Consider the following 24,553-nt stretch of genomic DNA (forward strand, 5'->3'; position numbering starts at 1 on the left):
GTAATAGATTGTGTGCAACAGGTTTCTCTGCAAAATTTTGATCAGGTTGATAATTTAGAGGCCTTAGAAATTTGCTTAGAAAATATACAGTAAACTTTATATTACAATAAATTGTAGAAGTTCTACCAAAGAAAGTCAGCAATACGGGTTTAGAACGACACGAGGGAGAGTAAATGATGAAAGAATTGTAATTTTCTTTTTCTTGCATCTGTATGGCTCAAGCACATGCAATGGACCTAAAATTTGACTTATGAATGTGCGACTAGTGTTATGCCTTTCCTCAGTGTGTCTGCTAGATGAAAACAGTGCTCTCATCTACTGGCGAACATAGCGTAATGGGATTTGCTATAGTAAAACAGTGCAAGATTGCCTTTATAACAGTTCTGATAAATTGGCTGCTGTCTCCTTGGCTGTCACAGAGATGGATAGCACATGTACACTCCCAATATTTCTCCCCATACAGCCGATGTTTGCAACCCTATCCCACTAGACAGGATTTTATTCCTGCTCTCTTATAGTTCTCTGTCTGTCTTACCGCACTCGGATCTCTGCTGTTTCTCGATCTTCTCCAAGCGGCCCAGAAGAGAGTCAATCTTCACCTTGATCTGAGTCAGTTCACGTTTGATAGTCTGAAGTTGATCGGACTTCACTGCAAAACAAAATGCAATGAACACACATGAGGCAAGATCTGAGGAGATAACCGCGCATCCATGCTCACCCTTCTATCACCACAGACAATTCATGTCTAAAAACTCTTTCAGGGCTGCTGATTCTAAACTAAGAGTTCAAAGAATTCCCTGTCCTGCTGTTTTAAATTTAGTTTTATCACTAATCTAATCCAATGCTAGCAAGACCATGTTACTCCACGTGTTTTCATGGATATGGCTTTATCAGTCGATAAAACCTAACAAGACCTGTTTTCAGCCTGTTGGAAATACAAATAATCAAGTTTGAAGCTTTTTTTTTGGCTTTATCAGTCTGTATGATATATATATATATGTTTTCAGCCAGTTGGGAATACGATAGGTCTAACTCAATCTGACCTAATGACATCATTATCACATGGCACAGCTGATTGGTTCTCTCCTGTATTGGTAGCCAATGAGCTCGCTGCTCAACATTCAAATATATGACTAGTGTTTGCCGTAGCAGTTGCACCTTGCTTCATAAACCCTCCGCCTTCCCCAGCTCCACCTGTATAGATCTGCTATGTGGTGATTCGTGTATGCTACATGGGGGTTATTTCATGTATGTTATATTGGCAGTAGCAATATTTATTTGCTATGTGGTGATTCGTTTTTGGTTTTTTTGTGTTATTTAGTTTTGTGTTTTATTGTGGGTTTGTTGCGGCAGGTATAGATGATTTTTTATTGTAATGTAAATTAACATTTAAATTCCCTCAGAGAATTGTCATGACAGCCATATATATATATATATATATATAATATATATATATATATTAATATATATATATATATATTATATATATAGATATATATATATATATATATATATTGACAGATGACAGAAATATATATATATATATATATTCTGCAAAATACATACATATATTTTCTTTAAATAGTATGTAAGTAGTATGTAACACATTGTAGATAGACTTAATTTTTGTGTAAAACATACTCTGATAATCTTTGCTTTGTTAACTTAAAAATGTTTTAACACTGTAGATGTTTGTCTTCAACTGTAACCTGGCAATAGATCTGGTCTGCTAACACTTACCTTGTAGTTCAGTCCGAAAGAGAAACTATACAGTTTAAAATCCGACATTAAGACCATTGAGTTCATGAGTCATTTAACCCCTGGTCACCCTGAAAGACTCTCCATGCAATGAATCCACTGTGTCACATGGGATAAAAAGTCTCTGCTCAATGCCTGCTAGCTTAATTCATGCTGCTAATTTCTGTGAATATTCAGTGCTTTAAATATGTCCACTGCTTTTTCCCCCCATCTGACAGCTGTCAGGTTAATCTCCCTCAGATGACTACACCAATGAACGCACACCGAATCTAATAAACACTTCAAATCAGCAGCCCTCTCTTGGCAGACCAGAATGACCTTGGTCATAAATGAAAACCCAAATATGCTGAAAAAAGGGGTAGCAAATAGTATCCAACTCTGGATCAGTTTAAAAACGTCTTCAGACACATGAAGGTAGAATGTCCTGCTTTCATGAGTTTTGGAATCAGGCCCAAACCTCACTTTCTGTAGATCTGTTTGTATGACTCTTTCTGCATTTGCATCTTTATGTTAGTAGGTGGTGGCTAGTGAGTCAATGAATCATTCATTTAAATGATTCACTCAAAAATGCTGATTCAAAAAACTGTCTAAGAGTGTGTCACTGAATTATTCAACCAATTCATTCAAAAACAAATTAATTCAGGAGCAAAACATGAAATGATTAACCGATTCATTCAAAAATGTTGAATTATTTGTCAACTAAACAACAGATTGTCTTTAAAAATGAGTCGCTGAATCATTCATTCAACTGATTAGTTTAAAAAAAAGCTGATCATTCGTTCAGGAACTAAACTTAGTACTATTTTTACCAGAACCGATCCTCCCTATATGCAAAATATGCAAGGTGCATAGGGCCCCCGAAACACCAGGGGGCCCCCTTGCTCTCAAAGATGATTTAATTGTAGTTTCGTTTTTTGAATTTGGCTGTGGAAGAGACACTGTTTCTCAAGCACGTTCCGCGAGTGCGATTTGAGACCGAGTGAAACACGGACAAATGCGTTTTCATTCATTCGTTCATAACCACCCATACCCCACTCCACCGACACAGTTTTGCGTAGGGCCCCCAGAAGTCCAGAATTGGCACTGATCTTTACATTAAATTATTCATTCAGGAGATTCTTCATTGAATCATTCAGTCAAACAGTTTGTTTGGGAGAGTCATGGTTCATTCAACCAATTTGCTCAAAAATACTAATTCAGGCAGGACCAAAACAAGGGGCTTCTTGAATCATTCATTTTAATAATTCAAGAGATTCAATAAAAAACTCAATTGACTGTTTTTATGATTAAGCCTTTGAATCATTCAATCAATCTGTTAAAAAACAATCTGTTTCATCTACAAATGAAACAACACTTTTTTAATGAGTCATTGAATCATTCAAGCGATTTGTTTAAAAATGCTAATTCATTTGTGAAATACTAGACTATCTTTATGAGAGAGTCACTGAATGTTTCGTTCAACCAATTTGTTCAACCAAAAATACTGATTCATGCAAGAACTAAACAAGTGGCTTCTTTATGAACAAGTCCTTGAATCATTCAATTTATTAATTCAAGAGATTTATTCAAAAACTCCAGTAACTGTTTTTAATGATTAAGCCTTTGAATTATTTATAATTGACCTGTTCAAAAACACTGTTTCAAAACACATTTTTTTAAAATAAGTCATTGAATCATTCATTTTAGTGATTTGTTTAAGACTAATAAATTAGTGAAATACCAGACTATCTTTATGAGAGAGTCACTGAATGGTTCATTCAACCAAAAATACTAATTCACCCAGGAACTAAACAAGAGGCTTCTTTATGAATGAGTCCTTGAATCATTTAAAAGATCAGTTTAAATACCTTGTTAATTTACATTATTTATTAAATACAAAAATTTTAACAAGTTTATTCATCCCTAAAACAGTCGACTGTCTTTTATGAGTGAGTCATTCATTCAAATGAATTTGTTTAAAAAAGCTCATTCGTTCAGGGACGCTATGTCTTTATGATCGAGTTATTTAATAATTCACAAAACAATGAATCGTTTAGGAATGATTTTCACTGACGGGCGAAAAAAAAAAAAAAAATTTCTAACATCACCTACTTTAATTCTGTATACTAAACGACGCTCGAAAAATGACTGGGAATTGCAGCGTGGGTTGAATGGACCTCTATGACAAAACCTTCAGCAGCACCTCTTGACACAAAAAACCTGCTTCTTCATGATAATTGGAGCTCCAGGATACATATAAACGCTTTGTTGAAAAATTCATTAGCCTGTATTTCCCAGTATTTTTCGAGCCGTTCCTCTCCTTGAGAAAGCTGAAGCTTGTCGTTTTGCTGTCACCGCCTTCAGTCCTGATAACACAGCGTGACCCAGCACTGCTGTCACACCGCTGCCAGCTTTTCCCCTACCTCACAAAATGGTGTCACCTGCCATCACCCGCCCGAGGCAGAAAGCTCTGCGTGTGTAGGTGTTCAGTTGACAGAGTGTCGCATCTACTGAAATTCAATGAACGTGTCTGTGTGCAACCATTCAAATTGCTCCGAAGCTCCAAATACAACACATGTCCAAAAATTGCCTTTAAGGTTTGCAAATGTGAATTCTGAAAGAGTTTTAATCTGGGCAACCCACGAAACACTAGCTGAGCATCAATTTGTTTTTGACAGATGACAACGGCTTGTAAAACTTTCTCTTTATCACTTGATTCAAGCTGTTTACTTGTGAATCTTTTAGAGGATGTGTGACGCGCCGTACATGAAATGCGGTGGATTACGACGCACAACATGTTGTTTTCCAAGATCAAGACTCTAGATTAAAATGTAATGAAAAGTCTAGGGGAGGCAGGGACTAGCTGTCACAAACTCTATATCTCAGTAAGGTAACTTCTAAGCTCTCTTAATTATAATCATTTCTGTGAATTCTGTTCTTTAAACAAGATCGGAATACCATAATATCATATTTTTTTATTTATTTTAAGAAATAAATACTTTTATTCAGCAAGGATGCATTAAATTGATCTAAAGTGACAGTAAAGACATGTATAATGTTACAAAGTTTCTATTTCAAATAAATACTGTTCTTTTTTTTTTTACTTTGTATTTATCATAGAATCTACTTATTCTATTTATCATAAGCAAAAATGCATTGTTTCCACAGAAATATTATGTAATACAACTGTGTTCAACACTGATGATAATAAGAAATGTTTCTTGAGCAGCAAATTGGCATATCAGGGTGATTTCTGGAGGATCATGTGACTGTAGACTTGAGTAATGATGCTGAAAATTCAGCTTTCCATCACAGGAATAAATTACATTTTAAAATGTATTAATTAAAGTAGAAAACAGTATTTTGAAATTTTAATAATATTTCACAATATTACTGTTTTTACTGTATTTCTGATCAAATAAATGCAGTCTTGGTAGGCGTAAGAGACTTTATTCAAAAACATTAAAAAATCTGCAATGTTCTTACCATGAGAAATAAAAAGTTTGATTACTAGCCCTGGTCTGCGCTATTTCCTATGTCCTACACCTGTACCATTTTTTTTTTTTTTTTTTTTTTTATATGAGTTAGTTTTAGTTAGTTTTTATAGTGTGACAAATTAAAAAGTCAAAATATTCCACGCAGGCTCATGGTATTAATATGAGGCCACAAAAGCTTCATGCATAATAGAATTAGTAAAATCCTGTTTAAAATACTGAGATGGAATACAGCATGTCACAGCGCAAGTCAAATTCCAGAAATGATTTCACAGACAGGCAAATAAAACAGGTTTTGCTATTCATGTCACTCTAGTTTGTGGCTGACCTCTATTTGGGACACAAATTGCAGTAGTTGTGTGTTTTCAGGTCTCCTCTACTACATAGCAATCAGTGCTTTCTGGCGGTAATGAAAAAACATCACAATTCTGATCTTAAACAGAGAACGACTGCATTTTCATGTGGTTTTAAACAAAACAGCCAAAGTAAACTTTTTGAGCCAAATTAAATGCCATTTCGGTGTTGAATAAAGCTAATCTCCAGTTTGCGCTGTGAAGAGAAGGGAGAACTCCAGTGAAATGCAGATTAAGGTAAACAGTGGCACTTTTGTGTACATGCCATGGATATTTTTGCCCGTGAATTGCACTGATATAAGAAAAGCACCCGGAGAAGCCAAAGCACTACAGCTAAGAGCATTAGTGTCACGCACCACGGCTAATCTCGACTTCTGAGCTCCGCGCTCGGAGGAGACGGCGGGATGCTGACAGATGCTGTGAAAGCTGCTACTTGTGGGTTAGAGATAAAATCTGCATTAGTGTTATGAATTCTAATTTACAAACACGACCGCATGATGTTCTGTCTTGCCGTTTGGCTCGCATCCCAGGCAGAATTAAAGGAGCGTTTCAGATGGCCTCAAGTCTCAGAATGCTCTGTGCTTACAAAAATCAATATGTTCTTGATTTTTGCTCCCATGAAATATAAAAAGTGTCTTTTCACTCGGTGTAACCTGTAAGAGAGAGCTACTGACCGTCATGTTTGGCCTGTGCCTGACAACAAACCAGCAGTTTGCAGCTCATGGATTTCATATAGTGTGCCACAGACTGCTAAAGCCAGAGTTCAGTGATCTAACGGTGTAAAGCGCATTGTGGATCTGTGGGAGTGATTCCTGCAACATGCACTGTATTATTACTGTCCTTTTGCAGTAGAAGTATAAAAACACATGAATGTCATTGCATTACACACCAAAATACCAAGTCAAGTGGCATTCATGACATTTTTTTCCCAAGTGGCATTTGCAATCTTCAATCAAGTCAAATTTTCATATTGTTTCACAGCAGCTTTACAGAAAATCATGATGTTAATGTTTATAATATCTTAATACCTTTATGTATTGTAGTTGCATTTAGCAGAGTAGAGAGAGATAATTTAGCTTTCCTTTTGCAATAATGCAAGAAATCAAACAGTTGAGTTTTGCTATAGAGCATCACCTTATGTCAGTATACTGTATGTATGCAGATAAAGCTAAACACTTAGATATCTAACTTGATATTGGAAAAATAGGTATTTTATGACAACATCAAAATAAATCAGGCAGTTGATAATATATAAATATTAAAAAATCTTATTATTTATTTATGGCTAAACAATTAGATATATATATTTATTTTATTAAATGCATAACATTTTCTGTGCAGTCTGAAAAAACTGAATATCTTGTTTCTGTATACTGAGCCTGAAATAGTGTTTGTTTATAACTGCATGTACTCTAATATTGGTTTCTGTGCTTTCAGACAGGCTGAGGGGAGAAAAGGACAGTGTGTACCATTGTGAAGAGAAAAGAGCAACATGTCTGCGAGAAACTGACCTGTCATATATTTGCACACATATTCACTACAAGAATAAATGCACAAAAAGTACTGAATAATTGCATTTTTTTTTCTTTCTTTCCTTAAAGTGTATCTAAATTCAACATTGTGTTTACTCAATAAAATTATGAAATTAGCAGTTAAATATTTTGTGAAAGTTATTTTGTGAAATTGTATTGAGTTCTAAGTTTTCTTTATATTTAGACATTTACTTGACATTTATTATGGCTTACATTTCATCCCAGAGGAGAAGGACGATGATGATGATGGGGGTCTTGAGGAAGAGGAGGAGGAGGTTTTGATAGGGAATGAACTCTTCCCGCGTCGAGTGGATGGAAGCACCACTCGCGAACGCTTCAGAGGAATCACTGCCCTCGGAGGAGGAGCCACCCGTCCGTGATAGTCAAAGAGCCTAACCGGATAAAAGAACCAAAGAAGATGTGCAGTTCAGAACATCATTAACACTCAAAACCAAGCTTTTGATTCTGAATTCTATGGAATTCGAAAAGGTTTTTCACCCCCGAAAACATTTCTGACTCCTAGTTTCTGGTTTCCCTGCAATTACCAGAGCTACTTTTGAAATTCGTCATCATGGCAGGCGAATTTTTCAAAAGAAGTTACAGAAAGGAAGGGAGGTACAAGAAAATGTCAAACAAAGGCACATGCCCTTGCTCTCGCATCAATCTCTCCTGGATATTCACAGCTCTCCACCCAGCTGACATTTAGTAAATGTCTCTGCTAATAAAAAATGAGATCATAAGAACGAAAAGAGCAAAATAAAACAGGCCTTTTTAGAAATTAAAGACAAGCTCCATTTACTCGAAGCTTATGAATTTTCATCTGCTTTCACTTAAATTCTTCCAAGGACAAACTGTAGGTGATTAAGAGAAATAAAATCACTGATTTTCTGTTAATGCCATAGTTGATTACGTTCATATATTTGTATGCATCTTTTTATCTTTACATACTGACAAAGCTTAAAGTCATACATGAAAGATCATGCTGCTGAAGGACTCGAGTGTTTCAAAATGTGTGCAGTCAAATGAATGGTAAATAAATGCATACATACCTATTGTAGAAATCATCCCTGTAGTAATCATAATCAAATTCATAACCACTGAAAAAGACAAAACAAAGGCACAGTGTAAAGTGCGATTTGCTATGTCAAGATGTGATGGAGGGCAAATTAGCCCTTTGATTTAGACTTATATTTACAGCTCAATTGATCTGACAGGAAGATTTTACATTTGAACACTAATCAATTTATACCTGAGATTTAAATCATCTGACAACAGTCCCATCCATCTACACGCTATTTAAACACCCTGCTAACAGACAAATCAATAATATCTTCAGCCTTCAGACATCATGCAGAGCTCCCATAAACACAGTTACAGCAGCAATCAAAGCGGCTTGGTTTATTAATTACAGTTAGAAACCTCCTGGAGTTAGACTTTGGCTTGTTTTAGATCCTGACAGTGAGGCAGACACTCTCCAGTTTGTGTGTGACCCCTACTTCCACTTCAACCGGTAAACTTTGTGTGAACCCCTAAGAGCTCCAGCACTTCAGAAGACTTATAATGTCAACTGACAAGGTAAGTAACAGGGATGCTTCTTCAGTCATTTTTATTTCATGTACAGTGGAGTGCAATAGAAAATTAATGAAAACGCTATTTTGAATTCTTTACAGCTTAAATTTTTAGCATTTGTTTGTGCCGTAAGTTGAACTGAAAATGAATACTAATTTCAGAATGAAGAACATCTTGAAAGGAGTTCAAATGTAAAGCTTATTTAATTTGCTATAAATAGTGTTGAATCTTACATATTTTCTTTTTACGTCATTTTTGGTGCTATAGGCTGGCTGAGCATCTTGGCAGGTCAAACAGAAGATGGAATGCTCTCCAGTGTCGCTTATTGTAAATCATTAAAATAAAAACAAGCTTCTCAATGCACATACTATCTATTTTTAGGTGTTTTTTCCACCAAATTTCCAGGCATCTAAAATCACTTACACCAATCACATGCAACACAACACTATATCTGATACATCATGGGACACTGAAATCTTACAGAATTTTGATGAAAAAATTAATAAACTAACTTAGTCCTAAGTTTTCCCCTTCTCCCCATACTGTCTTCTCAACATTCCCCACACATACACATTTATCCATATATACATTAATATCTGTCAAACCATACACATAATTATACACATATACATCCATCTCTGTCAGATCAAACACAGCCATTATACACATGTACATTCATTTCTATCAAACCATACCTTACACCTGAGGCCTAAAGCTGCCCCTCATCTTCACCATCTTAGCCTACACACATAACCAATTACAACTCTTCCATCACACTGTTACATTACTCACAAATCAGAAGTAAAAATTATATTATTTCAGAATGTTATATAAAATGTTGCCATGTTAAAAATAAATCAGTAAATATTTATAATTAAATATAAAATATGAATATGTATTTAATATATATATATATATATATATATATGTATATATATATATATATGTATATATATATATATATATATATATATATATATATATATATATATATATATAGTCTAATTATACACACACACACATACTGTATGTATATAGAAATTCAATTATAGAATTAAATTATGGGTTTAATATTCTAAGGTTCAACTTTTTAATGTTAATTTATAAATGAATGTTCATTTATATTGTTTTCCTATTTCCATAACATGCACTAATGATTAATTGTGCACAATAACATCAGGACAGCAATTAAGGATGCAAACAAGGTCAAACTTAATGCAATTGTGTATTTAAATATATGTCATGCATATTATGAATAGCCTGTCAACTGTAGAAACTGGAATGAGGATGATTTCGGGTCATCTAACTCATTATATTCTATTATAGGCATCTCTTCGTTTCTCTGACCATTTCATTCCAAACTAATTAACATTCAAAGCTCTTCTTTGTTGGTTTGCTCCTGTTCTACTCTCCTAATTAGGCCTACCTCAGATTACATAATGGATTGGTTTGAATTAGTTGATTTGAAATGCAAATCAAGACTTAATGAATTTCAAAAAATATAATGAGAGCGAGAAATAAAGAATTAAAAACCAAGTATCAGCTAAAGTTAAAATACAATCATATAACACAAACAAAGATCCAAAAAAGCTAAAGTCCTTGGATAGACTCTCTTTCAGGCTCATAAGTAATTGAACTGCCAAAAATCCATAATTTGATGTCTCATTACCATGATTCAATTATTCTTTTCTAAGTGCTAATAAAAGTGGCAAAAACATAAACAGCGCTAATCCAGTAATTGTTTCACAGTCCAGTCGCTATTTATTTAGCTTTAGTTAGTATGTATTGTTCACTATAAAAAGCTCTGAATCCCTACAAAAGCTTGTCAATAAAGCAGCAAATGCCTAATACCTTTTCAAACATTGATTTTTCACTCATTTTCTGCTTGGTTAGTTTTCACTGACGTGTCTGGAGAGCTTTTCGCTTCCTATAAGGGTTCAACCATCTAACCAAACCTGTGAGACACAATTGCAACTTCAGCGATTGAACGAATGTGCTGATAATCGCAGGGGTTCAGAGCGATTGATCTTATGTTATGTTAATCTGAGTAATGTGGGATATTTTGTTATCTGGATTCATTATAATATGACAAATGTGCTGACGGCTTCATTCCGCCACACAAACCAGAAATTTGAGCATGTAAGAGCAGCAAATACATTTCATTTACACTGCAGTATGTTATCTGAAGTAAAATGCACAGTCCATTTGTAGTCTATGTATATATAGATACAGTGCCTACCTATATTTAATAGGAAACGCTCACCTGTAGACAGCAGCCAGGGGTCGTTTGGATCCTGCTTTAGGCCTGTAGGGTTTAGGCTCTCCGGCCATGTTAATATCTGCAGAAACACAGAAAAATTCAGAATCAAACACCTGTAGTAATGAGTTCTCGTTGCATACTGAGGTTGTCGGTTTTGGATTTCAAACAATAATAATCCATGCAACTTCTCTCTGAATCAGCCTTTAATGACTCGAGCGTGGTGGGTAGAACAATGTGGTGCCTGTTTGATGTTCAGTTTGATGTTTTGCAAATAATTTGGTTGTAAAGCAATGGGATTGTGAAAAAAGGAGAATATCCTGTATTCATATAATGTTTTTGAAGAATTTTGTTTTCCCAAATAACTGTTCTCTAAAACTGATTTTGTGCAATCTACTTCTTAGAATGAGATATATATGAGAAATGCAGTCCATTACAAACAATTCACATATAGCAGGCAAACTTTTTTACTTTTTTAGAATTGAACTTTCTGTGAATCGGCATTGCATGGAAAACTATTAATGGTGCAGTGTTAGTTTAGGTAATGTGGTGCAACTCTGTAGTGATTTTGTGCCATTTTGTTTTTAATAATTCAAAATGTTATGCTTGAAAAGTATGCATGGGCTGTCCTTTGTCTTGTAAAACAAATGCCACGTGTTTTGGTATTTTGTTAACTAATGCAATGACATTCATACAGGTACATTTTTAAAGGAATAGTTCACCCAAAAAGGACTGAATAAAGCAACATTACAGAAAAAGGACTAGTATTTTTTTCGAATGTAGTAAGTTTTGGTTTGTATATTTTTTTTTTATTAAGAAGTTTTTAGCTTTTCAATTCATTAGTTGTTGGTTGGGGGATGTGTGGATTACTTGTTTTTATCAGCTCTCATTCTGACGGCACCCATTCACTGCAGAGGGTCCATTGTTGAGCAAGTGATGTAATGCTAAATTTCTCCAAATCTGTTCCAATGAAGAAACAAACTCATCAACATCTTTATTGCTTGAGGGTGAGTAAATTTCAGGGAATTTTCTATTTTTTTGTGGTGTATTATTTTTTTTTGTTTATTTATTTTATTAATATTTTTTGGTGTTTTTGTAATTTTTTTTTTCACTCAATTTTGTGCACTGTTTATCCATACAGTATATCTTTTAAATAACTACAGATGAAAACCTATACTAAAACAACTTAATTTCACTGCCGCAGTAAAAGAAAGAGAAGAGATGAATAGGAAGAGAAGGGATGCTGAAGCACTTGACCTTGGTGCATCTATATGTACATTAAAGCATTTTTTTATCAAACCATCATCCTTGAGCATTAGAACAAAGTACAGAACATCTGTGAGACTTATCTTAACTATCTGATCCACACAACCCAGTACTCCTGTCTGCAGCATTTATCACAAAAACACTCTACCGCTGCAATACAAGGGAATTCAGAGGGGAAGATCTCCCATAGAACAGCTTTAAGATAAATGCGATATGGTTAAAGTCACATTTTATACTGCAGCTCTGATATCTCACACTGATAGATATGGACAGACTGTGCCTAGTGGTTAGTAACAGTTGAGCTGTGAAAATTATACATCACTTGCTCACCAGTGGATCCTATGCAGTGATTGGGTGCCATCAGAATGAGAGTCCAAACATCACGATAATCCACACTACTCCAGTCCTTAAAATGAACACCTTGTGAAGTGAAAAAACTTGGTGTTTGTATTAAATGCATCATTACTCTTTAAACCATCATATGAGTCCATAATTCATAATAACACTTCCTTCAGTGAACAAATCAATCTCCTGTTGCCCTCTGAAATCAAAATCAACCAACATATTTGTTTAGAACTGTTGTAGCCTGTTTTCACTTGTAAACGGTGCCTGATCTGTGCATATTTCTCTCCTGATTCAGATAAGACAACATTTCACTAGACTAAATGTTTTTATAATGGATTTGTTTGTAATAAACATGCAGATTTTCGCTTCACAAGATGTTAATGATGGAGTCGTGTCCATTACTTATGGATTATTGTGATGTTTTATCAGCTGTTTGGACTCTCATTCTGATGGCACCCATTCACTGCAATGTATCCACTGGTGAGCAAGTGATATAAAGCTAAATTTCTCAAAATCTGTTCAGATGAAGAAAAACAAATTTTTGGCCTTTAACAATTACACTGAACATAAACAAGGACGTTTTTCATGTTTACAAAGCTTCTTGCATTTCTTGGGGTTACTGGATTAAAACGAGAAGATAAAATTTGTCCTGTAAACAGGATTGTCCTATAAATCCTGTTATATATGCAGATCTGGGGTAAATGCTCAAGCACATCATCTCACAAAGTGACTCAGACGTGGCCTAGCCAACGTCACTTCTGCAAACAGCATGCTTTTATGAGAAATCAGGCTCTGATTCCCATTTAATAAAGCATTTGTTTGCTTGCTTCAGATGTATGCGGTACCCGTGCAAGGGCATCTGTCCAATAAAGTAGAGAGATGCAAGAGAGTGACGTCTATTTTTCATTTTTTGATGACTGATGGTAGGCACAGAGGGGACGTAGCTCTGGCCACAAGGGAAAATTTTCATTCATCTGCATCTGTTCGCCGGACTTCTAATGGTTGCCTGGAGACAGGCCGAGCCACGAGAAGCTCTCCGTGGTCCTGAACCCTTCGCTGGCTGAGGGAGAGTGGAGCTTTTTCACTGTTTGGATCGTAGCACCATGAAAGCTTTTCATTGAGACGGACACTCACAAAGAGACATGTGCGGCATCTGAAACAAGTCCTATTCAAAACCAAGTCCTTATTCACAAACCTTTGTTATTTAACATAAGAAGTGTTAACAAAAAGTATTTTGAGACTTCAAAAGGACACAAATGGCATGCCATTAGAAAAAGTATTCAAACTGAGTGCTATTAGTTTTAAAGAAAGATATGCACAAGCACACTTTTCAAGCAAATTCCAAATGACAAAAAAATATATATATCAAAAATTGGTGGAACATGTCCGTAGTTAACGTGATGAGACAGTCTCCAGTGTAATCATTTTAATCCGACAGGCAACAATTCTCAAGAATGAAGAGCTGTTTTTTTTCTGTATATCATGCTCCTTTTTTTCTCTGAATAAAGAATAACCTCCATCTTTCTGCAGCTTGTCTGATCTCTTATCAGTTTGACCTTACAAATACACCACAAACACGGTAGTGTACAACCATTAAATCACAAAAATGCTGCAATTTCTGTGCAGTGGTAGACTATGCAAAGAATAACTACACAGAGGGTTTGTCGCGTGGAAACGATGGGGTCAGGATCTCTTCTGAATCTCCGGTCTATTAACACAGGCTTGTTCTGGTTTGGTTGTGGATATCAGGGAAACAATGCAAAATGTAAATGAAAAGAATGTAACCAAACAATACAAATAAGCTTATCAACTTTTTAAAAAATAAGACAAACATCTTCAGCTGTGCATCCAATCAAACTCTATTGTATTTTGGTCACTAAGCAATAAGGCTAATACTACTGCAATACTTATCCCAGTGTGTGTTCAGTAAATCACATTTCTGGTCTTGTTTATGTATCACAAAATGGTAATTTTCCTATTCTTCATATTTTGTTTTGTTTTTTTTATTGTTTGTGGGCGTGTGGTTTTCTGTGTTATGTTATTTTTGTTATCGACTTTTCGTCCATTGTAAAGCCATTTGAGAACCACTGCATTAAGTTGTAATCATTTTCTGAGATCAAAAGAAGGAGAGAGAGAGAGAGAAGGGGCGATCGGTGAAACTGAAATATGTGTGGAATGGATGTGAAACGAACAGAATCAAACTATTTTAATTACAAGTAACATTTGTGCATAGCTATTATTCTGTTTAAAACTGGAATGCAATGGAGGAAACAAACACACACTGGGAAAAAATGATAGCCTCATAAAATAAAATAAAATAAATCTATTGGATATTTCAAGTTTAAATTGTAAAAGAAATAAATTATAGATGTAACTACAGTGCAGTAATTTAATTTAACATTTGCAGATCTATATACTGACCAATTAGAATCAAGTATTCCAGTGAGCTGTCTAACATATATATATATATACCCCAGCTGGGTTCTGATTTAGCATCAGTTGCCATCTGTTTTACTGCTTGCTAAACAGAAGAACAAGCAGACTGCTGCTTACAGCCAACCCTTCATTTTCTTCCATTTAGTACACTGTCACGTCTGAAAGTCACAACAAGCGTAAGGTACACGCTCACACACATAAATATAGCGCACACACACACACACACACACACACACACACACACACACACGTGAACATGCGCACTCTACCAGCCATATACAGTACATCTCCATGTGGCATCTATTTAAAACCTGATATTCAGCAGGAGGCACACTGATAATTATGTATCTGATGATATAACATGAAATGTGGTGTACATGTCTATCTTTCTCAGTACTATCACCAGCAAAACACAGCATCCCATTCTCATCTCATCTACATTTAAGGTGCTATTTGGAAACTGAACAAAAGATCGCCATGAACATGCAAACATCTTTTATGTTGTGCGAAGGGAAGCAAGTCATCCAGGTGAATAAATTATGCTAATTTCCTTTTTGCATGAACTTTTCCTTTAACAGCACATGTAACGACCACAAAAGAGTCCATGCAGAGATTTTCCATGGTTTACTTATGCATTCATTTAAAATTCCTTTACTGACCTAATTAAATGTGCCACGTCTGGCAACACTCATCTCCACTTTATTTCTTGAAGTTGTACAGTTGCATCTACATGAGTTGGTCAGAGAAATGTTAAAGCTCAGCACTGCATAGGCAAACCTAACTCTGACAGTATGCAGACAGTATGATGTTGTGATGAAAAGCCAAGACATCAAGCACAAACTCTGCTTTAAATGAGTAAATAATGAAGCACTGCAGGCGCCTGAGGGATCAGGGTGTTAACGGGTTTATAGCCGGTGATCAGACGCATGCGGCGAGATGTGAGCAGCTAAAGCAAACATAAACATCTCCAGTGCACGTTAGCTCTGGTAATCCGGCCATATGAGGCGATCATGCCTTTTGATGATAATCTGTCTGAAGAAATTTCCTTTGCACGAAATCAGTTACGGTAAAGTACTCATCCTAAAAAAATCCTGTTACCACACTTTGAACCAAAGATCAGCAAGAGATTTTAGAACTAAACCACAGTATTCATAGTCTAGCTTGGCTTTAAAGACTTGTGACACATAGGAAAAAGAAATGTTAAAATGTTAGGGTTAGGATAAAAAAATATTGTTTTGTTTTATTATAAAATTAACATATACAGAAAAAAAAGATATTTATTGACAACCACTGCAATTTTCCTGATTTTTACAATTTTTAAAATTAAGAAAAGAAAATAAATAAAACTGAAATATAAATAAACTGAAGCTAAATAGAAATATTTTAAAAACAAAAGTTCATAAAATTTCTAAAACGCAAAGTAAAATTAAGATGAAATGAAAAAAAGCTGATTTAAAATATTAATAAATATTAGTATGAATAATAATATATTATTAACAACCTGCATATTAAATTACATCTGAAAATATCATTTTTAAGTACTTTAAATAATAAGGTACAAGGCAGATTTAAGTCATTCAATTAGCTTGCCATTCATATAATTTTTTAATGATATAAATAGACTGTAAAATATAAAGTCACCAAAATTGTACATACTGTACAGTATCTGTAATATCTTTAATGGTTAATTTTTCTAGCTGCCAGTTTTGTGGAAGAGCGTAACATTTTATAATGGTGCAATTTAGAAGAAAAAAAAAAACACTGTATTTGAACTACAAACCGATCAAGGCCCCTTGCATTGTGCCTATTATTCTAAATAGCCTACATTCTGATTGGCTAGGATTTCCACAAAATTAAGAACAAGAATTGCAGACGCAGTGAAAGAAAGCACATGTTTTATCTCGGGAGAGCACATTCTTTTTACATTTACAACCCAAGGATACTTCATTTTTTGAAGTATTCGTGTCTCATAAAGCTTTTCCACTCATTCTGTGTCTCCTAAGAAACTGTCTTTGTTTTCCTGTCACTATTGAATTAATCCATCTGCCATACACCTAGCTGGAATTTAATGGCACCAACAGGTACAACAGCTGGGCTTAGGGAATTTACAAGACCAGAGCAGGATGCAATGTATTACACGATTAATTGATGATGACAGCTCTAATACTATTGAATATTTACATGTGCAGGGGAGTTTGGTTTGGATTAAAAGTTCAGTATATGAATAGAAGCATTACTTTACCATGCAATTTTGGCTGTCTGTGTATAGAAATTTCGTTTGAGGCCAGAGGACATGCAACTACAAGGAATTCTTGTGAAATTTCAACAGCTGTTGGTTGGGACAAAGTCCACACTCATCACCGTCACACTCACAGCCCAGTGGGATGACCAGGTCAAATCCATCCGTCAGATGTGCATGGTGGCTCTGAGATCTATAAACTTGCACTGACAGGGTTATCACACAATAGACAACAGGCCCCGAAGGAACTGTTAGTCTGAACTTGGAGGTTTCATAAAGATTTCCTAATAAAAATAGCACAATGAAATCTCTCTATTATTAGTAACTGAGCAGAAACAACAACCCTAGATCATTGTCTTAATTTGCACATCTGAATGTCAAGAGGGATGCAAAGTAGTGTGGGGCTGTTCATAAATGTAGAAATTTCTACTTTTTTTGTGTTGTGGTTTTTTTGGTGTTATTATGGTTTTCTTAGTTTATGTATGGTTGTGTTGTAGTGTGGGGATGTGAATACGGTTACCGGTCTGTTTTAGGATGTCAAATACGGTCACATTAACATTCAAATGGTCTTGCTCAAATTGAAGTAATACTCTATAAAAATATAAAAAGAATTTGAGTTTTATCACAAGATCATGTACTGTAGGTTCAAATTTACACAGTAAAAAAAGATTATTAAGAGTATGTTTTACGTAAGATGTTTTTTTGTCTTAAAGTAATTTTTTTTCAAGTTTATATTTTTCCACTTTAAAATTTTACATTTAATTCATTGTGTTACTGGCTGTTTCCTTGTAAATAATTGTGAAATCTACTAACAATTTCTGTGTGAAAATTGTTTTAGCACCAATGTTTTTCAGTGTATAAGAATATGCTAGTTTTTCATTATTTTTAAAAGTTTATTTTAAATGGTCCCAAAGTGTGACAGTTTGTGTTTTTATGTGTTTGTTTTTATTTTTTTTTAAAAATTAATTTTAAATGGTCCCAAAGTGTGACAGTTTGTTTTTAAAAATTAATTTTAAATGGTCCCAAAGTGTGACAGTTTGGTCCCAAAGTTTGGCAAATTTCTTTTAAAAAACATAAGAATCATAACATCATAATCAGTGTTATTATGTTAACACATATATAGCATTATAGTTTTGTATTAATATTTTGAATTCATTTTTATTATTTTCAATTTTAATTATAAATGTGGTTACATTTTTAGCCAACATTTTATTTTTAAATATGTCTAATATAGTTTATTTTCATTTTTGTTTCAATTTTAGTTCAGTTCACATTTATTTTATGGTTTTAGTTTTAGTTAACTACAATATCTCTGTTCATAACACATTTTTATGTGCACAATGTCATTGTTTAACATGCATCTCAAGTTTAGTTGCTGCTAATGGACTACCTGCACCAATCTGCCATGATGAGGAGGAGGAGGAGGAGGAGGAAGAAGAGGAGGACAATGGTCATGAAAGTACCATTAAAAGAAACCTGTCTCTGGTGGAAGTTAAGTTTCTCAATTGATTCTGGCTCAGTGTAACATTAGATGAGAACAATGACACAGTCCATTTGGTCAAGATGGATCATTTCAGCTCCGAATGGCCAAAATATCAAAACACAACCATCATACTGCAATAACACATAATAGAATTGCCAAGGGTTGCAAATTCACATATCAAACCACTTCAGTAATGGATTCAGCATTATGATGATGTCTTGTCTTTCAGATATAGATATGACAGGAGCCTGTAGACATGTGTATCACTACTCATGCACAATACTGACTATTTGTCAACATGCAATGAGACTGACAGAAAGGACATGGAAACGATACAAAGACAGGCTATAGTTCTTTACTATTATGCTTTCTATGACTAACTGCGAGCTTATGCAAATAGTGCGAAATGCACTGAATGCAAAACAACACATTCTCAAAGTTACACTGATGGTCGTAAACTCACACCGGTGATTTCGACGTTTCCCTTTAAACATCGTCATTCTGTAGGGCTCCAGTTTGACGGCTTGAGAATCCTGCTCGCGCGCTGGAAGAAAAGACCGAACCTCCGAACCTCAGCCGCGATTCCGTACAAACAGATCTGTTTTTCCGAAGGAGAGAAAACGAAACCCACTATCACAGCAGACGCTACCACTACCGAGGTCTACAAAGGGGCGCTTTTCTTTTTTTTTTGTTTATTTGATGTTGTTACTACTGTGGTGGTTTTTTGTTTAATATTCATAACCCAGTCGTTAGCAATTGGACGTCAACCACGCGACGTCAGCACTAATGATTAATATTCAAGATCAAGGTCTTCTTCATTGGAAGGTTACTACGGAACGTCAAGACGTTCTCATTAATATTCATAGACCTTCGCTATGGTAGGATTTGTAATTTCAACATTTTCTGCTAACAGAAGCGCCAATTTACAGTATTTGTATGCACATATTTAGATTATAGATTATATATGGACGTTTAAAGTAATAACGCCTGCCGATTATATAGACTGTACATTGTAGACCTATTTTAGTTTAAAGTAGCCTAGTATCAAGTGTAGTTCGAATGCACCTATTTTGATATTATGACGTTAAAATAATACCTGACGACTATTATATACTTTATACCCATTAAAGTATAGTTTATGCAAAACACTAATAGCCTATGCTGCGTAACCCGTCCAAGAAATTAGCTTATATTTATTTATTTATTTATTTTGGTCACTGTTTAAAAAAATTAAAATAAAATTAAAATATTGCAGAATTCATTAAAATGTTACCTAGTTTTATTTTGGCTCTTTATTTATTTATTTATTTATTTATTTATTCAAAATTACATTTAATTTTTCACATACATTTATTCGTTCGTTTGTTCGCTTTTCCTAAATATTCTATGTAGTAGGTTACTTCTTTCATGAGAACTTAAAAATAATTTTTTTATTAAATTTAATATTCATGTGTATTTAATATAAAAAAAATAATTTTTTTATTATTTAAATATAATTATATATATATATATACACTGCAGGAATGCAATTAAAGGTTACTGCAGCTATCATTACACCTGCATTTCCCCAAAAAAGTTTTACTTTTTTCATACATAGTTTGAAGATGTTTAAAAGAATGTCTAATAGTATGGAAGCATATTTGCATGCAATTATATTCAGATATATAATTGCCTATGTAGATGTTCAACAAAGCAAAAAGGAACAATCCCTGGCAAATCTAACAAAATGTCTGTGGCCTCAGATCAAATATCTCATCTGAGTTTCTCAGAATAAGGAAAGAAAAGCTGCCAGCATCCAATTTCATTACAAACTGGCATCACTCCCTCCTCACATTCAGGATCATTAAATGTGATCCAAGCATTTCAATCTTGCACCCAACTGTATTTTTACTGCCAAAATTTGCATAGAGTTGCATAAAGCCCTTAGGTTAGGTGCTGGGACCAAATGTGATGCACTCATGCCTGCCCTTTTTCTAAAAGCACCCCACATTTTTCATCTCTGTGAACCATGATCTTGATTATATCATGATCATACATTATTGTTATGTTTTCTGCTGCAAGGGACTGTGTTGTTAAGGAGACAGAGAAAGAAAAAACACAGTCGTATCCTTCTTATAATGTGTGTGATATATTCCGTTAGCTGTCAGTGCATGGCTATCAGTGTGTGGGTTGTTATGACCAAAATAGCATCGAAATGCACTCTTCAAAATCTGACTGCATGAAAAACTGACATCTGCATATCCTGGCCTACTTTGCACATGACCAGTTACTGCTTTTCAAAAAGCAGGACAATGAAGGATTTTCTACAATGTCATCAACATATCTGACCTTATTTAAAAGTACATATTTTTATATGAACATTTAGAGGACAGCTGCTGTTGATCTTTTAATAGAACTGAAAACATCTCTGACTTTGGATAACTGAAAATAAAGAAAGAGAGGGGTGCAAATGAATGCATGTCTGGGCAAGTCAGGATATATTTTATATTTTGAGAAATATATTATTGACAAGAAGTGTTTTGGGTGTAATCTGTCTTCGTATTTCCATCTTCGGTGTAATCTGTATTTTTAATGTCCACAATTACATAAACATCGGTATAGCAATAGCATATATACATGGGTAGACAATTGATGTATTTTTATTTTCATTTTTTCCTGCAGAAATTTGGAAACACAACAGCGCCATCTTCTGGATAATACAATGCAGCACTTTTCTCTTTTATGATTTCCATAGTATGAACTGTGAAGATATATGAAATCTCAAGATATATTCTCAAGTGAATCTTAATGATTTATAAATAAAGGTACAGTACAATAAATATACATTATATTTTTGATATATTATATATTAGAAATTATTTTATATTTTATATTTTAATTATTTTATGTTATATATTATATTTAAATTTTCATAACTCATAAAAAATAAATAAATACATACATTTTTAGAAACTTAATTATATTAATTAAAATATAATAAAAGCAACCCTTGGATTTGTAGCAATACGAACTATTTTTATTTATATATATATATATTTGTGAACCATCCATTTAAATCAAACATGTATAATGTCATCGTGTCATGTATAATGTTTATTAGACGCTGCAGAAACGTACAGAATTAACAACAGACCTTCAAAGGTGTATCATTTATGCAGACTGCAATCTTTTTTCTCACTCGGATGTTAGAGAAAAAGCAGTGCAGTAATGCTTAACATTCATATTCACAGTGATAACATGTCCTCTAAAAATAGTTTCTTTTGGTTGTTTATTTATCTGTGAGAACTAGAGTCATTAAAGGGCAACTTAAATTAGCTTAATGGTTGTAAATGGATAAAGTGATGATATATAGCCGATAATAGCCTCATAATGGGACAGAGAGTTCTAGAGTGCACAAAATCACATTATAACACTGAAATGCCATTTAAACAGTCGTTGGGGTCTGACTGATTTAATGGAGTGTCATATCGCTTGCAGAGTCAGTCATCGGACCACACAAACGCACACAACCACACACTCGAATTTCCCAACAAATAATAGCACTGGAAAATAATGAAAGCATCAAGCATGGAATCCTATTTGAAAAAGGGAAAAAGGCAGCAGAGAACATTTTATTTCTCTTTAGGGGTCTTTCTCGATAACCTCCATTCTTTTCCACCCAACCGGGATGCTTCCTTCAAATAATAGAAGTCATAATGAAGACTGTATTGTTCCCTATTGCTCAGTTCAGTGGAGCTGATATCCAGCATGATGGCACACAGTCCTGGATTAATGGAGTGTGCCTGATGGATGGTACATGGCAACGCATACAGTGAATGACAATCTCATCACAACGCATGCAGAAGAACTGAAGATGAAAGATAGAGACTAAAGGCAGCTTGAAGGACTTGGTTATGCTAAAATCAAATCTGATTTGGGCGTGTATATTCAAACTGCAGCGTGAGAACTTCTCTTGATGTTTATGGATTTTGATCTTTTGTTTGAGAGGACAGAAGGCTGTCCTGAAGGCAGATCGAAGTTAAACGTTATTCAGTGAGATAGACGGTAACGTGACCTTTAAACACAGACACACACAAAACACAAATGAGAGATAGACACTGCAGGTGAAAGAAAAGGAAAATAAGTGCTAGAACAGGGAAATATATACTCTTATTTGTGTGTTGCATGCATATTAGAAGGACTTCTGGGGGATAATCAATTCAGCTTTGCCATCAAAGGAAGAAATATTTCAAAACACATCAAAATTGAAAACAGTTCTTTTCAATTTTAACAATATTTCACAATATTACGGTTTTTACTGTATTTTTTACTGTATTTTATTAAAGAATCTTATTTTATATCTTATTTTATTAAGTATGTCATTATAAATGTATTATGTTATTTTAAAGACACATTTTTAGATTTTTTTATTTCAAAATAAGACAAAATTCTGATGATAATGATTCCGATTATATTAAAAATTCTGAATATAATGTTCCGATTATATTATAAAGATAAAGATTTTAATTAATATAACATTCAAAAACATTTTGGACATGATTTTAATTTAGTTTTATTTCATTATTACATATTATTTCATTATATAACTGTTTTAATTTTTTTTATTAAATATATCATTTTAAATGTATTATGTTATTTCAGAGACACATTTTTAGATTTTGTATTTCAAAATAAGATAAAATTCATATTAATGTAATGTTCCAATTATATTTTAAAGATAAAGATTTCCATTAATATAACATTCAAAAACCTTTCAGACATGCTTTATGTCAACTGTCCCAATTTAATTATTGTTTTAGAATTATTATTACATTTTGTTTATTCATTTATTTTTAATTTTGAAATTATTTTATATGTAATTAATTTAAATAAATGTAAAATATTTAAAATATTAATAAAAAATGCATTATTTATACTAATATTTTATGTAATATATTATATTATTTATAAATGTATTTGCACTTCTCCTGTCCTGCTGTTCCCATACTACATAATATACATTATACATTTTATGTAATATAGAAATGAGAGTCAACATTGGAAATAATGGGAATTATAACAACAACAAAACACACACGCACACACACATGCACACATGCACACGCACACACACACACACACACACACACACACACACACACACACACACACATCAAAGCAATGCCACCATACTCAGTCGTCCAAAAATAGGTTACATTTTCTTGCAAAATATAAAGCCTTTTTTCTCTTTTGATTTTGGGGAGAATTGTGACTCAGACATGTTTTTGTAAGATTCACCTGAAAGGAAAAGATAAAGAAAGGCAACACTGTTTCCACATGAATGAGTTTGGTCTCTGATTTCGGCTTTCTGTAAGAACCGTAACACACCAGTCTGGTCTCTTCCTGATTATGAGCTGGTCTGGGGTCAGTGCACTCATGGACCCAAACTCTGGCTAATCTAATTCAGGTCTCTGTGCTGAAAGCAGGCCGGTCTGAAGCCTGTCATAAATTCAGACGCGCTCTTCCTCCTGCTGGGAAACGGGAAGGTGCTTTTGAAGATAAGAGGGATTAGAGATGGTGGGAATGGTTTTACAGTAAATTCAGTAAATTAATCTCGGGGAGATTACGCAGAAAATTGAGAAAGGTTTTACCCTTTTCTGATATATATGAGTCCAGTTCATGTAGCAAGCTCAATATTAAGGTTAAATTCACAATCAAAGAGACAAATAAGATGTAACTTCAGAGATTATATATGTAAACAAAGCCCAAGTTGATCTGCACGGCCTGTATCAAGAAAGACCAGCCAATTTTGATTTTCTGCTTTAATTCCAACATCAACCACCGTGTGGCGCTCTAAGATCAT

At 34.1% G+C, this 24,553-nt stretch overlaps 1 protein-coding gene across 6 annotated transcripts in view; it reads right to left on the minus strand.

The window, feature by feature from the left end:
• The window catches only part of LOC109050005 (RNA-binding Raly-like protein), a 121,729-nt gene that overhangs the window by 3,145 nt on the left and 94,031 nt on the right, over positions 1 to 24,553 (minus strand). For 5 of the 6 annotated variants that reach the window (XM_042752469.1, XM_042752471.1, XM_042752466.1 and 2 more), the window contains 4 exons: positions 10,949 to 11,024; positions 8,166 to 8,213; positions 7,330 to 7,508; positions 536 to 649 (listed from right to left, as the gene is read on the minus strand). In XM_042752469.1, coding sequence (XP_042608403.1) covers positions 536 to 649; positions 7,330 to 7,508; positions 8,166 to 8,213; positions 10,949 to 11,024 — 417 coding nt within the window. The remainder of the gene's footprint in view (positions 1 to 535; positions 650 to 7,329; positions 7,509 to 8,165; positions 8,214 to 10,948; positions 11,025 to 24,553) is intronic. The other variant, XM_042752472.1, reaches the window with a different exon arrangement.

Source organism: Cyprinus carpio, chromosome B24, assembly GCF_018340385.1.
Source record: "Cyprinus carpio isolate SPL01 chromosome B24, ASM1834038v1, whole genome shotgun sequence".
Lineage (NCBI taxonomy): Eukaryota > Metazoa > Chordata > Actinopteri > Cypriniformes > Cyprinidae > Cyprinus > Cyprinus carpio.